At 42.4% G+C, this 17,965-nt stretch overlaps 1 protein-coding gene across 4 annotated transcripts in view; it reads right to left on the bottom strand.

Annotated features, from left to right (window-relative positions):
• Nucleotides 1–17,965, bottom strand: part of XYLT1 (xylosyltransferase 1) — a 175,607-nt gene that overhangs the window by 23,377 nt on the left and 134,265 nt on the right. For 2 of the 4 annotated variants that reach the window (XM_064390643.1, XM_064390645.1), the window contains 4 exons: nt 17,502–17,582; nt 5,634–5,850; nt 3,375–3,551; nt 952–1,214 (listed from right to left, as the gene is read on the bottom strand). In XM_064390643.1, the coding sequence (XP_064246713.1) occupies nt 952–1,214; nt 3,375–3,551; nt 5,634–5,850; nt 17,502–17,582 (738 nt within the window). The remainder of the gene's footprint in view (nt 1–951; nt 1,215–3,374; nt 3,552–5,633; nt 5,851–17,501; nt 17,583–17,965) is intronic. The other 2 variants (XM_064390644.1, XM_064390646.1) reach the window with 1 other exon arrangement.

The following is a 17,965-nucleotide window of genomic DNA, read 5'->3' as shown; positions in this document are numbered from 1 at the left end:
CAACAGGGGCAACGTCCATCCATCAAAGCACATGGAGTGTTTGCTGACTTAGGCTCTATGTGTTTTCTATTAGGATAAAAAAGGGCAGGCTCCAGAAATACATTCTGAAGATGGAATTAAGAGATGGTAAAGTAAGACTTAAAAAGAGGAGCCATCTTTGCTTTGCATCTAAACAGCTCCAGATGTGTTTGCAGGCAGCAAGCATCTACCAGAGAGCCTCTTCTATGCAATTCTAACTTCAGGAATGCTTCTTTCAAATCCCTTTTAGACTGAATTCTTCTTAGCCAGGCTTATAGGTGAAAAAGGAATCTAGAATATAGGGGGAATTTCCTTTTAAAGAATAAGGACATTCATTTGAGATAAATATATCTACCTATATATAGATATATAAACACCTACATACATTTTATGTATTTGATGCTAATAGATCTTACCAGTTGCAGTAGTTTTTGGCACAGACAGCTGCACCAAGCAGGCGAAGTGAGCCAAGCAAGCTCTCTGCACTCCATGTGTGCTCCCAGGGGAACAAACAAGCAAGGACCATTAACCTGCCTGTGTTCAGATTTGTTCTGAAATCCTGTCCTCTGCTTTTGGTAAGCATAATAGAGGTGAACATGACCTCTGCTGCAATCACACGGAGAGTTTAGGAGCTGAGGCTATAATACACTTGCTGAAATTAATCAAGGGAAACGCAGCAGTGGGGGTAGCACTGCCCAACTGGATCCTGTCAGTCTTCATCAGGCTGGAGAGGAGCTCCTTAAAAGTGCAGCAAACAGGTCACATAATGTCAACCCGGAGTAACCAGCGCTTTATTATGGACATAAATACTCCTGGAAACAGCGCTGTGCACTTGCAGCTGCCCGGCCCCGCTCGCGGCCGCAGGCTCCAGCCAGCACAGCCGAGCAGAATGAGCCTCCCCCGAGCCTGGCTGTCCCCCAGAGCAGCACTGACCTGCAGCTGCTGTCCCCAGCAGCGTGGAAGGAGGTCTCGGCCCTGCGCAGGCCCAGGCGGGAGAAGGAGTGGAACATGGTGAGGGCCACGTCGCTGAGCGCGCCCAGCCCGTCGGGCTCCTCGTACACGTTCTCCCAGTAGGAGCGCAGCCCCGGCGTGCCCGCCGGGTAATTCCCGTACAGGTAATAGTCCAGCTGCCCAATGATCTCCTGATTCACCACCGCCTCAAACTTGCGGGCAAAGAAGGTTGGCCTGGCAGTCTGCTGTTGGGGTAGGAGAGGAAAAGTCAATTGTGGCAGCAGCTCTCTGGCCACAGACAGAAATACAAATTTCACAAAGGCTGTGAGAAGATCAGAGAAAAGAATGAGAAATAATTCTTAACTTGCTGCACCTGGTATTGTGAACATGTGGAATGTGTTATGAAGATTTGTTTACCAAAGGGTGCTTTCTTAATTAGCCAATGGTGATGGTGTTTGGACTGGAGGACCAGTTAAGTCCAGATGTATTGTAACTGTCTGTAAGAGCAATGGGTTTCTTAATAAAGAGATTGTTAATCAACCTTCTGTGAATCATGGAGTCTATGCTAATTATTACCCAGCTGAGGGCCCACTGCAATGACAGACACTGAGATCCCATTTTCAGACATGACACTTTGTCTTTAACAATGGGTTGGAGTTGAGGACATGAACTGCTTCTCTCCACGGGCAAAGATAACTTAAAATGTCACCTTAGGGACAATTTGTTGTTACGAGTGATGTTAAGATTCAGCTAAAAACTACAAAATTACTCCATGAAAATCCCTTCAGACCAACAGCCACCCCATGCTGCCTGGCTCAGGAAGGCTCTCCAAGTGCAGGAGGGGTGAGGAATGCTCTCCAAACCCCCGTGTTAGCCTGGAGACAGTGCAGCACTGGCACATGTAACGCAGGGAGCAAAGTGTACAGGGCTCAGAAGAGGCAGAGCAGCATTTTCTGTGTATGGATTTGCTGCTAGGAGGTGGTAAGAGGTCTCTAGGAGAGGTGCCATTTGTGGCTGAGGTTTCTCCACTTCTGAGTGGTCCTGCCCAGATTTTTTCTCAGTGCTTGACACAATCTTGGGCATATAACTGCTTTATATGCTACTCAACTAACATTAGCTTTCAAAAAGTCTTTGTTTTGCCTTGTTCATATTTAAGCATGGGTCCTGAGGTGCCAAGGAGTTCAAGAGTGCCCCAGATGGTTTGAAAATTCTTCTGGTGCTGTATGCTCATGTGAGGGGCTCTTTCACCAGAAAGTGTCAGAAGCTGCCTTTTCATCTATTCTAATTTTAAACTTTCCTTTCCAGTTCAGTTTACCTGATTTTATTCTGAAATATTGTTGTGGGTTCACAGCCTGGAGCAGGTCAGGCTCTGCAGTCTGGCGGGAGTTTTTAAAGATTTGCAATTTATTCTGTGCTGGAGAATTCCCTGTCTTTGGTGTTTGGGACTGCAGAGTCTCTTTTAGATAACATCTCATTTGCTCTTTTTGTGAGTGCCTGTGTCACTGACTTCAAGCGTGCCTGCTAGACAGCACATTACAGTAAAGAAAAGATCTCTGTTTCAGAGCAGTCATCATTTCTGTGCTGTAGGGTAGCACATTCCCCATTCCACACAAAGCCTGAACAAACATGCTTTATGCAGGGAACCCCGAGGAGCTGGAGGGATGGAATTGCAAATCTGGTGACCTTGAAACAAGTGGCTGTTCATTCTCAACAGAGGATGCACAGGCCGGATACAGCCTCGAGACTGAGTGCACCCCGGAGCACAGGACTCGCTCTCGTGTCTGCCTCGAGGAAACTATCACAAAGGAACTGATTAAACCTTTAAAGACAGTCTTGCCAAACCTGGGTGATCAAAACCTCATGACTAAGGCTCCCAAAATCATGAGATAAACTTTAATATGATCGTGCTGATGAATATAATAACAAAAATGGATTTGTCTTGTGCTGTGTAAGTCTCTAGCATCCACACTGATCAATTTCTAAGCTTTTTTAAAAAGATGATAAATATTGCTTGACTCTGAAAACCAAGAGTTGTGTGAAATGATGAAAGCACCTGAGCTGGAACATTGGAATAAACCTTTTGCAATAAACTCATAAGAGTTACCAAGTAATATTGGTACAGTCAGAGATGTGTCAAGCTTCCCTCCTTTCTAGCACAGCCAATTACCAATGCCAAGGAGTCCAAAGAGTTCCTTTGTGACCTTACCATCCTGTGGTATGTCTCCAGGACCAAAACAGAGGAGAACTTATTTTTCATTCTCCTGAAATTAAGATCAGAGCTTCCTCACATCTCTTTCTCCATCTGCCTGATGGAGTCAAAGCTTCCCTTCCCTCTCCCTGCTGCAGCCGTGCATTCAGCCAGCTCCCAGTACAGAGGAAGAGCCTCTGCAGGTGTGCTCAGTTACCTGGAACCGGTGGAAGTCTGCTGGTTTGAAGTCATTGGGTGAGCAGCCACACCAGTCAACAATGTGCTTGTACTGACACTTGCAGCCCAGCTTCCTGTTCCAGTTGGTGATGCGCAGGTTGTTGTCCACCATGGAGTCACAGAACGGGCTGTTCTCCAGCACGGTGTGAAAGAAGGACTGCAACAAACACAGAGCACATCACCATATTTAGCTCCTCAAACTTCCATTTTCTCCTTCACTTCAGCTCATGGGCCCAAACCTAAAGCAGGTGAACTATTTTAGTTTGAAATGACAGGATTAACAAGTTCTATTGTTCTGCCACATATGAAACACACCCCATGTGCCTGTATTCCATAGAGCATTGAAAAATCACAACACTCTACAGACCCAACTCAACTGTAAGAACACACAGCTGAGGTCTTGCTCCAATAACCTGGCACAGAATAATTGCACTTCTACAATGACCAGCTTTGGGCACTGGCAGCCCAAAGGACTCCAGGAAAGGCACCAGTAACAGCAATAATTTTATTTTTATTTCAGCTGTATGAGCAATTCTAAGAAATGCTCATTATTTCCCTTCTGTAAGTTGCTCCCTGGTCTAACATATTTAGGACATATTCTTCTGAACAATGTGCTAATGGCATATTTCAAGTTGTTTCCCAAAACAATTGTCAAAACTGCACCATCACCCTGGTTACTCTGATAAAAATACAGTTTCAGACAGCTCTTACGTGGGTGTCTATCTCCAGCACTCTGAAATGCACTGCTTGTTGAGTGGCTTTGTTCTGAAACACGCAGTTCACCCTAGGCACCAAAAAGACATTCTGCCTCCTGCATTTACGGCTGAAATTGTAAGTCTTTATTTGCTGACTCATGGCAGCATGGAATTCCTATTGGGCAATACTAATTATATCATCATAATAACAGCTATTATATAAACCATGCATAATGGGGACTGATATAGCAGGTTAACAGGTCAGTGAAGGCAGGGCCATTTTACAAAACCAGCTATGTATCTTGCAAGGAAAAACTTGTAGAAAAAAAGCTATGGAATACCATCAATTTTAGCCCTGCAAGAGACCATTTTTGGAGCAGTGATTTCTCTTTAAAATCAGCAATAGTAAGTTCTATAAATAACCAGCATAACATTAGCGTGGCTGGCCCCCAAATAATCCCCCTACCCTTTTTAATGTTAAATGACAGCCCAGTGAATATGGATTTTATGCTTGAACTGTTTGGTTAAACCCATAAAGGCATCCATTCTCATTCAAGCGAGAGGGGAAAAAAAACCCTACCCAATTACCCATTGCCCTGTGTCCTTTTATAGCAATACAGGAATTTCTCTAGATAATGGATGAAAAGGTTATCAGAGTAGAGAGAAAAGGTGATTTTTAACAGAAATGGGATTAAAAGAAGATTATGCAACATGTGTGGGGAATAATAAACTTCTATCAAAAGATAAGAGTTGCTGTGCTCCATCAGAAGCTAACGAGCAATATTTGCAAGATCGGTGTCATCCATCCCTCAAAATGTTCAGGAACCAAGGCAGTTATGGGTTTAAAGGCAGTCATCAGCTCTTCCTTGGGCTGGCTGACTGCTGCAGGATGTGGAGCAGAGCCCGGCAAGCCAGGGGAGCAGTGTACCTGCTGGGGCAGGTAGCACAGGCTGCCAGCCATGCTCTGTGCCCTCCCTACAGATAGAGCACATTGCTGCACGCCAGGCAAAGCCCCACACTGCTGTGCACTCCTCTTCTGCATCACTTGCAGCCAGAGCAGCTCCTGAGTGATCTAAATGATTTGTGACTGTGCCTTCTGGCTGAGTTTTGAACAGAACAATAAACCTTTGTTTGCAGGGTTTATACTTTTAAAGAAAAGTGCTGGATAATAGTAAGGAAAGCTACTTATGAAGACAATTCGCCATCTCTAATATCCTTCAAAAGCTTTGTGCAGGAACAATTTGCAAGCAAAGGGCAGCTGGATTTTTGGTTGTTCAGTAACAGATTAATAGGCTTAGAAGTATAAAACAAAGCCACTCTTTACAAAAAGTCCCACAAACAAACAAGGCAATAAACAACAACAAAAGACGTTCTAACCCTAAGGGGCTTACTCATCATAGAAGTAAAATTTTCATTACTCCCTGTCGGATGCTCCAAAGCCCAGTGACATCAGGTGAAAGCCCCTCTGATTTCGGTCAGATCTTTGGGACAAGCAGAAGCATTGCAGGTTTGAGCACAGAGAGGGATTCCTTGCATTCACATACCTCGGCAGGAAGCAGTGTGTAAGAGTAAAACCTCTTCATCTTTGTTACCAGATCATCATTGGAAAAAGTGACATATTCCACAAACTTCCTGTTCAGGAGGAACCAGTCTGACCCTCCATCGACTGTGATTCCTTCTGGGATCTTGCGGTCCCCCAGGCGCCACATGTGGGTGTCACACTCCAGGAAGAGCCGATCCAGCCCCTGCTTTCTGATAAATCTGAGGGAATGCAACAGGAGCCATTAAATGTTAATTTGTATTTTGCTATCATCGGGAGATTTATTAATAAAAAGCTACTTTCTCAAACAAAAAAGGATCAAAAGGTCACTTGTTTATATTTCTGATCTATTCATAAGTAATGTAGGGAGGTTTAATAAATGATTAATCAGTTAATAAAAGATGAGTCAGTTAATGTTCTGTTACAGAGGCAAAGATCAACAGATTGCTTTTAAAACATCATTTACACCTTCTGCTGTCCTAAGGCTGTACAGGTGAAAGAGCTCTAGGGCAAGAAAGTCCATAATGTTCATCAACTCTGAACAAACCACCACAGAAGAAATGTAACATGAACAGGAACTAAACACATTCTTCTCTTTCTAAATAAATTCAGTTTTTAAAAAACAGGAAAATGTACATAAAGGTAAAATGACCAATTTTCTCCTATGCTATTATGTCATTAATTTTTCTATAGGGGTATAGCCAATAAGGAAGAAATACCATTGTGTTGGTCTTTGCTGTAGAATGAGCAAGTTTGCTCCATTTTCAGGTCTCTGGGGAGCAATGTTTTGTTATTGCTGAACCATGAATAAGAGGAGCAACTGCAGAACTGCAAAGTTATGGAAATGAATTATTTGGGACTAATATAAAAGAAGAAAAGCTGGGAAATCAATCTGTGTTTGAAAATGTTTTGGACTGAATGCCCCCTCATCTTTTGAGGCTGTCTGATCCAGGTTTCTGTTTGTTGTTCCATTTGGGAACAAGGAGAAGCAGGGCAGCTGTGAATTAGCACCAAGGTGGGCTGAGCACCATCCACCCTGGTTGGATGTGAGCACTGGACACATCCCACGTGTTCTGAGCAGTAACAAATGCTCACTGACCACACACTAGAGCAACCCACAGCCCCCAGACCCCTCTGGGTGCAGGACCTGCAGGATAACAACAGCTGTGGCAAGTGGGGCACAGCCTTCCCTTCCTGAACCACACACAGCTGTGCCAGGGCATTTCAGGGTTAGCAAGACAAAATGATATTTTAGTGGTCCTCAAACACATGCTACTAAAAGGTAAGGGAAAAGATTAAAAGTTAAGGAACAAGCACCACAGCTTTCTGGAGTCCTGCATCGGGAAACATGAGCATTAACCCCGTAGGCCAACTCCCTGGTTCAAGTTCTGCTCTATACCAATCAAAGAACTGAGATGCAATTATGAAATGGTGCATATTAATTTTCAAAAGGACCGTAAATGACTTCAGGGTCTATGTCCTACTGATAGCTATGTCTCTTTTCACAGTATGAGAAGACCTCCTCTGTTAACACAACAGTGCTGAAAATGTGTAAATGAGAGTCGAGAAATTTTTCTTTCCATGAACAAGTTTCTAATTTCATGTTCCATTATGAAGGATAATAGAAAAGTCTTGCAATTTTAATGCAGTGCTCTGGAATGTAATCTTCAAATTCAATATTTATGCAGTTATCTCCAAATCAAATATTAATGTGCCTGAAAGTTTGGTCATTTATTTATTTCTCTTCAAAACTAAATGCTCATTAGAGTTAATTATTTTAAGAAAATAACAGAACTTTATCGACTATATTTAAATAGGAACATAAAGTTCTTTTCCATGAAGTAATTTCTTTCAACTGCTATCTCTACCAATTTATCACCCTTTACTCTCCTTTTCAAATGGAAGGTTCTTTGACTGCAATAGAAACCCTCAAACAAAATAAACCTGGCTACAACAAAAACTGCTCTACGTAGAAGCTGCCTCAGCCTGTGTGACATGATCCAGCTCCCAGCTCCCTGGTACTGTAACAGCTTCAGCCTTTTTGTCTGAACTTGGCAGCAGAGGAGCATGACCCTGTTCCAGATGAGAAGGTCCCAGCAAATCCTAATTGACAGATTCATGTTATCCAAAGTAGTTGACAGGCTTCTTTTTTTCTATACATGCACAATTTTATGGTTTTTTTGAGCTAGTCTTGGAAAAGCAAATCTCAGGATATGGAGCCAATTCCTGGAAGTACAGCTGTTTTCACAACAAACCTCAGCCCCCAAATCTTATACAACTGGGTTACTAGAAGAAAGTAAATGTACTTTCCAATCACCCTCCAGCAAGGCAGCACAAGCCAGCTAAAGAGCTGCAATGCCTTTAGAGATCTCTAAAGATATGACCCTTTTGCTTGTGCTTCTTGAAACCCTCCTAGAAACATCACACCAGGTTTCAGACACGTAACAGCTGAGCAGGTGTTTTTCAGAAGAATCACCCTTACTGAGCCTCTTCACACACAGTCACAGCACCTCAATGGAATAAGGCAAATTTGCAATTATTAGCAAAGCAAATAATTTCTGTGGCCTATGAAGCAATGATTTGTCCAAGGGGCTGTGAAGACACAGCTCTCCACTGGGCAATGGCTTGCTGCTTGTTTAAGTTCCCTGGCAGGCAAGGGGACAAGTGTATTTCAGATCTGCTGGAAGCTAAATAGGAGAAGATGCTGGCACAGAGAGCTGAACAACAACCAAAGTGGAAAAGGTGGATGAGGCACCCTTTTGTCCCTCCAGGCTCTCTTCTAGGATGACTGATGCTCCCAGCTACTCCAGCAACAGCGATTTTGGCACTCAGGCAGGCAAGAACTTACTCTAAAGCATATTGAATACAGCCTGAGGGAAAGGGAAGGGGGTATTTGTATGCCACATAGGCCTTTCCAAGAAATGAAAAACTCTTGGACACTACAAGCAGTTCATAAAGATTCTTGACTAGCCATCCAAGAATGATTGCAGCCACCTCTGAAAAGAAAGATAGGAAGATGGAGGGCAAAAGCATGACCCTACTGATTTGTTTCTAGCCTCATGCTGTATTTCATTAGTTTCTGGTTATGCACAAGGGAATACCAAATCAGTAAATTTTAAGAAGCCAGGCCAAGCTTCATAAAGAGCAACGAAATGCAAAAAAAAAAGGGTGCTTTTTCCCCCTTGTCTTTCTCTCTTGCATCTCACAAAACTGCTTGCAGATACTACCAAATTAAAAGTGGGGAAAAGAAAAAATGCTTAGTAATAGCATTTCCTTAATTTCAGTCAATGTGGAAAAATTCAGGTGCTTGCTGTCACCCTGAACATCAGGTAAGACTGACATACCTCTGCCAGCTGCAATTGCACTGGCCACAACAATGACATCCTACTGAACCAAGGTATGGTTGGCCAAATACAACAGGGATTATCATCAGCTGGAGACAACTGGCCTTTCTCCCAGTCTAAAAGAAAGCAACAGGAGGAAAATAACAATCATAGGAAAAGAGTCAGCCAGGAGAAAATAGAATGAAAAAAAGACTAGGATTAAGAAAAGCATACCATTTTGCCTTATTTCATAGAACACTCAATCTAAGACATCTTATGCTTCCCCTTACAAATTTTAATTCTTCCAAAAGAGCCTCCAGTTTTGAGGGCCTGGGATTACACTCAAAAGTAAGGAGGAAACACAGGATATTAAGAAGTGTGTCAGCACCTGAGCTCAGCAATCAGACATTGACACACATGAAAGGTGCCACTGAGCTCTGTGTGTGGATGCAGCCTCACAGGTTCCAGAGAGTTATTTTTACACTTTGCTAAGAAAACTCAGCTGCCTGCAGCATGTGGTTTGTCACTGAGTGTAGATGTCAGTCCAGGCAGCTCATGATTGCAATCCAGCCCAGGGAACTCCTCTTACTTTGTAGCTTATTTAAATATTTATAAATGCATTTCAGACAAGATTCTAGGACTGTATAACACATAAAGCATTTGTAACTTGTGTAGCACATACTCCTACAACATGAGTATAAACATAGCTCAGCTCCTATGATATGTTGTAACTGCTAATAAATATTGCCATACAGTTACTTTATCAGCAAAAATATTACAACCAAATATGCTCCTTTCTGATAGTTTTCTCCAAGGGACAATGCAAACCACAGCAACTTGCAGAGACTCCTGCTCCTAAATGCTCTACTTAATTACACAGTAAGTCAGAGAGTTTGCTGTTTTCTTTTTCCTGAAGTTTATGAATGAATAAAACTTCCTAAAGTATCAGAGGCTATCAGATTGCTAAATGCCACTTACCAGTAACTTTATCACTAAAAGGTTTTTTCTGGAAATAATATGTTTTTTAAGGTGAAAAGATTTCTTTCTAAATGTTTCCTGGTTTTGGCCTCTCGCCTAGAAAACCTCCCACTGACATTTCACTGTTAACCAGGAGCACCTACCCAGGACCTCATCATCATTATTCAGGATTTAAGAATAAGAACTATGAATAAAAGTTTCAAAACTCCAGCAAAACAACTCCTCACAAGTCAAAAGACAATGTCCATGTCAAAGCAAGAATCTGTAGAGCTAGGAGCTCCACTAGCATCATGTCCATGTTTCCCTGAGTGTATGTGGACAAACTCTGCATGCTTTGACTTTATCTGCTCCTCTTTTCATTGTCTTTAGATGAAAATTTGAGGAAGAAAGTCCATTTCAGTGCAAAAAGTCAAGTAAATATTTTTACAGATGAGAAATGTGAGAGTCACTTGCCAGCAGTGTTTGCACAGCCACCCTGGAAACACCTACCAGAGTCAATCAGTTGGGAAGAACAAAACAGTAATTTGCAGTTTAGGTGACCAGCTAGAAAGCACTGAACAATAATTTGACAATCTTGAGTGCAGCAGCTGCAAGAAGTAATTTGTGAGCAATCTCTAGGCTATCACCTATCTCCATAAACCAGGCACTGAAAAATTCTTTATATTAAGCAGATTAATGAATCTCAAACCTGTGCAGGGCAGAATCATTCCTGCACAAGGTGGAAATTCTGGCCTCCACTGAGTGTGCTGAGTCCAGCTGACCCTGATTTCCTTCCATTTCCATGAGTAACTCTATTCTACCAAGGGTTAAACAATATTTACATCTGAAATAATTTACAATTGGCTATTTAAACACGATGTCTAAATGGTACCTTTTTCTAAGGCTAGGATGTTTTCTGAGACCTTCCTGTCATGCTGAAAGCCTCCAGGGCTGATCCCCCACTCCCAAAATGGAGGTGAAGCTTGAAAAGGGGAGCAGTGTCAAACAGAAATAGCACCTACTTAGTCTGTCAAGATGAGGAAGATTTCCACCCAGTATGACAGGCATCGTGTGGAAAGCACAGAACAAACAATTCCTGCTGCTTCAAAAGGCCTTGAAAATAACTCTCAGTACAGACAGAAACGATGGAAGAGAAAGAATAATTGTAACTTGCTTTTAAATGTGCTTTAACTGTGACATCCTAAACGCAATTGCTATGAGGTCAAAAATGTTACGAGAGCAGAATTCTTATCTTTTGTTAATTCCCTTACTCAGGGTAAGGGAAACACATAAAGTAAACACATTACTATCTCAACAATCCCCCAAAGCTTTAATGACAATGCAGAAAAAAACATCAACAATATCAGAAAGGATTTCTCTCTCGACTGAATTTGCTGGGCTTATTTCCTGATTGGGCTTATTTCAGGAGCAAAAACCAAAGCCATAAATAAGCACACAAATTGAAATGCTTTCACCAGTTTAGCCCACAGTGCTAAACGCTCAGGAGTTACCAAGGAACAGAAGGAAATCTCATTTTCAAATGTGATGAGTGTTTGTCACCTGTGTCTCTGCATGGCCAGAGCAGAGCCTGTGGGCAGCTGAGCACGGTGGGACTGCAGGGGAGGGAAGGGCACAGCCTGCCCTGGGAGCACAGGGATGGACTTCAGAGCAGGAAACCCAGGTGACACAGCCACCAAAAGGAAGAGAGAGCTGAGAGATGCACTTTGTGATGTTTGCTCATGGAGTTTCTGTGGCTGAAGCTGAACTGCAAGTGATGGGAACAAGGAGCTCTGCTGGAAGCATTTTTTGACAGTCCATGTTTTCAATGTATGTTAAATACTTTTATGTTCAGAGTGCAATTAAACCTGGGGCAGACTGCTGCTGCCACACACACTAGGCAATAGAAAGTTTAGGTCATTTCCAGTGCAGCAAAAATGGTACAGCAATTTGAGTGTCCTTTTCAAGATACAAGTTCACCTTGAAATATTATGTTCAATGTGTCCCTTCTCAACCAGTGGCATCTTTATGGAAGCCAGGCAGCCATGGCACTTAGGGTATTCCACACGAGATGCTGCTGAAAGCTGATGAATACACACATTTTATCTGGTCATTATTCCATCTCTATATGGACATGATTAGACTTTTCAAGCTTACAATAGGTACCTCATATGCTATTTAATTTGTTTCTGCTTCTTTCATATGCAATCTTCCCAGAATATCCATTTAATGCTTTAGTCCTAGCACATCTTTGCATTCTTTTTAGAAGAAATTTCTCATGATTCTTTCTTCTTCTGTGTCTTTTCTTACACATTAACTTCCACTGGTTTTGAAAAACTTTTCTTTCCACCTTTTCTCTTTCAAAGGAGAAGTTTCTTTTTCAGAGAAAGTCTTAAAAAGCCTCAATGTTTCCCAGTATTTTAATTTTGCAGGCCAGGGAGCAAAATGAAAAACTCTCTAAAATTCTTTAGTTGTAGGAAACTTGCAAAGTCTATTTTTTGCAGTAATGACTCTACTAGGAATTGCCTTGTTTTGTCAACAATTCCATGCATTTCCTTGTGAGCATAAAGCTTGAGAGAGACTTTAAAAGACTTTCCTGTGGGTTTCTTTACCCCACTCTTCACCTACACAGTATCTTTTAACCAATACTGAAACAGCTTTTAGAAGGTCAAAAATGACATGGCTTTCTCTCACCATAAGGGAGGCCACAACGCAAATGATTCTGTTTCTTTTTATATTAAATAAGCAAAACTGCAAATTATAGTATGCAGAATGTAGCATGAATTCACCACAGACAGACTCAATGATATTAAACCTGACATTTTACCATCTGTTTGTCTCCAATAAATGTCTTCTCTGGAAGGATTCTTTTCTCCTCACCTCCCTTCTAGTGACTGAGGGCAAGTGTGAGTCCCTTCTATAAAGGTTTTCAAGCTACCAAATCAGGCCACTGACCTTTGGGTACACCAGGGCCAACAACATCTGTGCAGCTTCAAATGATGTTTCCTGTCATAATAATTTTATAAAATGCCTCAGGACCTCAGATGACAGGGCTGCAAATGAAGCGTGCTGCTCAATATTCTTAGATAGCAATAAGATTCTTGATTATTTCACCTGTATCTCAATTTTCACCTCCTTCCTAATTCTGCCCTTGCCCCATAAAGGATGGCTACTACTGCAAACCTTCTCACTTGAAGCACCTTCCTGAACCAGCAGATGATCTTCCTTGTATACTCTAAGAACAAAGAACATCCTGCTTAGTCCCACGTCAAGACATATGGCTGCTTTTGTTTCTCTTTGCACTGACAGCTTAGAGCTCTGTTTTCCAAAACTGAGCAGAAATAAACGCCCTACAAGGAGGTGAATTGTCAAGCTGAAGCTGTAAAGGCTTTATGGCTCCCCTAATGCTTAGCATAAAGCACTAAGAACATTTGAAAGTTAGCTGTAATGTCTAAATTTTTAAAGTGCAGTCTCTTTGCAGAGAAGATGCATGTTGCTATTTCAGTCACTACACTTCTCATGCAACTGTTGTGCTGAACTACTTCCAAGCAAAAAATAGATCTTAGTCCATGTGCTCCAGAATACTCAAGTGTTCTAAAAAATTTAGCAAAAAAAGTATGAGGCTGAGGGTAATTTGTGCCAAAGGAACCACCAAATATGTTACATGAGCAGCAGTGTAAGTGCTGCTAGGATGTGTGGTTGGACTATTCCAACAGCAGTGATAATTAGTCCATTCTTTCCCCTGGTGTTTGGGTAATCCATCAGTGCAATACACAGCAGTGTTCACTGTGTGATCCATTTTGCTAAGTGACCACCAACCCCATGAGCAGCACACCAACATCAGCACGTGCACACATCAAATGTGTGCCAGCAGTGCAGATTTGGGAACGTGCCCCAGTCCTTTGGTAGCTAAGGTTTCTCCAGCCTCTGAGAACTGGGATGGGATTGTGATGCTCCTTGGTACAGTTCACCAACACCTCAAGAATTATCTGGAACCCAGAAACAGGACAACACAACTGCAAACAGCAGCAGTAATGAGGAGAAAAAATCAGCAGAAGAATGTGGACGCATACCAAAACTTTATGGTCTTTTCTTTAGCTGTTTGTATTTTGTCTATGAGCTCAAAATTCCTTTAAGTTCTAACAGCATCCAGCCTTCTCAGCATGTTTACACTGTTTCCCAAATGACTGCTGGGGAGAGGTTTCTATACAAACCCCCCTCTTCCTGCCTGTCATTGAAGATGTCACATTTGACTGTCTTTATGTTTTATAATACATCCAACAGGTGCTGCTCCCGCCAAAAAAGAAAAAATCCTCTGTGTATTCCAAATTGCAATAGCTTATACAACTACCAGGTTATTCACTTGCTTTTAATAGTCTAAGACACTGAAAAGAGGAGGAAATGTGTTGCCCACTAAGCACTGTGTAACAACTGCAGCCACTGTGTGCAATTTCATTTCATACATCCACCTCTGTCAGGAAATAATGCTTCTCCAGCTGAGTGAGAGAGCCATTTTCATGTCCATTCTCTTTGCTGAAGCCACTAAAGGAAAATCAGAGTGATGCACTTTTCATGACTTTGGTATAACTAAAAGAAAATTTAACTCTATAAAAGGAAGCCTGATTTCTCTCCTTATTTGGCAGTAAAACAAGTACTGATGTGAACATGGCTTGAATACAAAGTACACTGTAATTGAGCTGTACAAGCATTGCAGGTTTGAGATGGCACTTCTCATCTTTCTCTGTTGTATGATCCAAAGGCTATGATGACTTGAAATTAAGAGTTTTCAGTTGTTTACAAGGCAGACTTAGACACTTGAAAAGCTTATTGATTAGGTGCCATTATTCATCCACAAATTAAAATTAAAAGTATCAGCAAGGGTTATACATTGCTTTCAATACATTTAGGTGCTGTGCTCTTGTATTATTAGTTCCCATGTTTTGAGAAAAAACACCTTGGACCAGCTAAATCATTATTGGCCAGTATAGGCCAGTGTCCTCTCCCTTATTATGGCTTCAATTCATTGTTTTAAACAAAAAAATCTGTTCCAGTGTGTTTTGGGATAGGATATCCAAAGGGAGTTTTCTTTTATTGCCCAATAATATGGACACTGGCCTGTGTTCGAAAAACTGTCCTTTTTTTTCTTTTCTTAACTTTTTGCTGCCAACCCTTGAGGCTGTTGCTTCTCTGCCAGACCCCACTAAGCTCCTGGCCATGTCATTCTCTTCATGGGGTCTTTCTTTTCCCCTGGGCTGTGACAGGACAAAGCAAAGAGCAAAATTTAAAAACTGGAAAAATTAGTAGGGAAAAAAACCCTCATCCCTTACTCTTACAGTGAGCAAGTCACTGAGTTCAGCTGTGGAAATTCCCCAGGCAAAGGTCACAAGAGGCTGGGAGAATATTGTAAAGCAGCACCACTACACACCCTCGTGCTCCCTGGGGACACTGGCTGTAGGGCACGGGGTGACAACCCAGGAGAGCCTCTGCTCTTGGCTCACCTGCCTGAGCTGGTAGCAGGCATTTCAGCCCAGAGGACTTCCCCGCCCTGACTGCAGGGATAAACCTCACTGGTGTGAGCAGAGCTTACACACCTGGGCACTCAGCGAAGGTCGGGTGGGACCTGTGTGTCAGATGGGGGGAGCAGAGGGTACATTGACCAGTTTAGTCAAGACTGAGTCACTCAAACACTAAACATGAAATATCAGGCTAGAATATCTTCACTTTAGATATTTTTTTCTCAACAGGTGGATGCAGAGCTGGAAATTCACCTACAATATAAACAGGGGATAATTTTTGATCAGCTTTTGGAAACAGTGGAATGAATTTTTACCCAACACCAGCATTACTCAGAGGTGTTTGCAGCTGCTGACTTGAGTGTGTCTACAGCTGCCTGGTCTGTGCAGGAGGAGGGAAGCCACTCTACCTCCCTGACAGAAAATTTGGGGGCATGCCAAGGGGTAATGTGAAAGGATCCATTCATCCAGTGGTCAGCAGTGGGAGCACTTATGGGACACAGGGATTAGGGAACCATGGCAGACAGGGATAGCAAATCTGCACTCATGTTCCAAATCATGTTCCCTGATACACAGGGAATTTATGGTAGAAATCCAGGAAAAAAAACCAAAACACAGTGACATGTTGTAATAAGTTAAAAGGTATTTAGTTGTCTATACAAAGAGAACAATTGAACAACTAAATGAGTTTGCTATTCCTGTGATGGAAGGACAAGTGGCACATTAGTTCATTTCATTATTAAATTAATATCAGCTTAGTGTGTTTAATTGATGTAAATTGTTCTGATCTGGTTGAAGTTGGCATGTTTGAACCAGCCTGATGCTGGTGTGTCATAATCCATTAGTTATTTTCCTTAGCCAGCTCAGGGAATTTGAGAAGACTCAGGAGGATGAGAGGAGCAAGAAGGCAAGAGACCAACTGCTTTTCCCTGGCTCTTTCTCTCCTCTTTTCTACACTAACTCTGCTGTCCATCACTATTGCCAGCTAGAGCTGAGTCTGCCAATCACTCTGACACTCTGCATTTCCCAAACCAGGGACTCTCCTGTGAAAATTGTTGACTTGGCTTTAGATATGACTCCTCACAGGATTATTTTTTACTACCTGCTATAGAATTTGTGCATGCACAAGATGAATGCTCGTGAGGACCTAATTTAAACAGGAACATGACAGAATTGATAAATCTGGTGACAAGAGTAAGAACGGCCAAGAAGAGAGAGAGAGAGACTTGTGAGTTATCCTGTCTGCCTGCTGTGCTGAACACATGACTCAGTGTGTCACATTCTCTGGGTACACTTGACATTTTACAGAATAAAGGGAAGACCTGGTGGCCTAAGCAGAATAAAAAATATTTTTAGATACAAAGCCACTGGGGTTCAGCATATGGAGTTGCTGGAAGTGCAGCAGGACTGCTGTTATGGTACAAAACCAGCAAAAAAGAGGAACAGCAAAACTATGAATAAAGATGAAAACAGGACCACTGCAGTCAGATGGGAAACTTCTTTCATCTGCAGAGGTTGTTAAAACCTTTGGAAGATGGTGTTTGGTCACTGCTGGCCCCCCAAACCACAATGGCAAGTTTAAGCACTACTGATGAATGGTGGGAAACACAGCACATTCCTTCTCCAAGACTTGTGCAGGGGGGATGAAGAAGGATTTTCATTCAAGGACCTCCAAACTTTAATAGACTGTGACAAGCTCTGGCCACCATCACTCTTGCTGGCATTGCAGGCTGCTGCAGGCTCCTGCTGGGGCTCTGCCCATGGCAGGCTGTGCTGCAGAGCCCAGCTAACCCAGGCCTTGCTCACCAGTGCTCCTGGGGCTGCCAGCTCAGTGCTGTGTGTGGGCAATTGCCACTTGCTCACAAAGCATCAATCTATGCCGAGTCCACAGGAGGATGCAACATCAGACTGCTTCGAGCCTCTCTCCCCACCAAGGCATCTCTGACTCTGGAAGGAGTCATTCTGGTTTCACTTCTCTTTCCTGGACTAGGGATCTCTTCAATCAGGTGACACTGGAAACCATCACCATACAACAATTGTCAGTGCTCTGGTTAAAATAAGGTGAGGAAAGGGCCAGCTCACCTTGCATTGTCCCTCCCGTGTGATTTCAAGAAGTTCATGTCTCGGTATCTGGACAGGAATGCCACAAGCTGATCGTTTGTCCTGTGAGAGAAAGAACAAAAGGTGCACAAATTACACTGTGAAAACCACTGCATCCAGAGCAATTTATATATTTATTGTTCTCATTTGGGGACCATTCTCAGATTCTGAAGGAGGCAGTTCCAAAAAAAACTTCCATCCTGCTGCTAAACTTCAATGACCCCCCTCTGCTCAGGAAGGCACACTTGGAAGGAAGCACAGATTTATTACACCTTAACAAATTTCTTATCAACCTTGGCAGGTATTTCAAGCACTATAACAGAGTATGCATGAAGTAATACTGCTCACCACTTCTTAAGTATGAAAATCCAGCTGCAAGATGACTGCATTGATAGTTCCATTTTACATGCTTTGTTAGATATTTCCTAGGGAATTTGGTTCAGTAT

Source organism: Passer domesticus, chromosome 15, assembly GCF_036417665.1.
Source record: "Passer domesticus isolate bPasDom1 chromosome 15, bPasDom1.hap1, whole genome shotgun sequence".
NCBI lineage: Eukaryota > Metazoa > Chordata > Aves > Passeriformes > Passeridae > Passer > Passer domesticus.
Note: the sequence above shows the minus strand (reverse complement) of the source record. Positions and strands in the feature narration are given on the sequence as shown.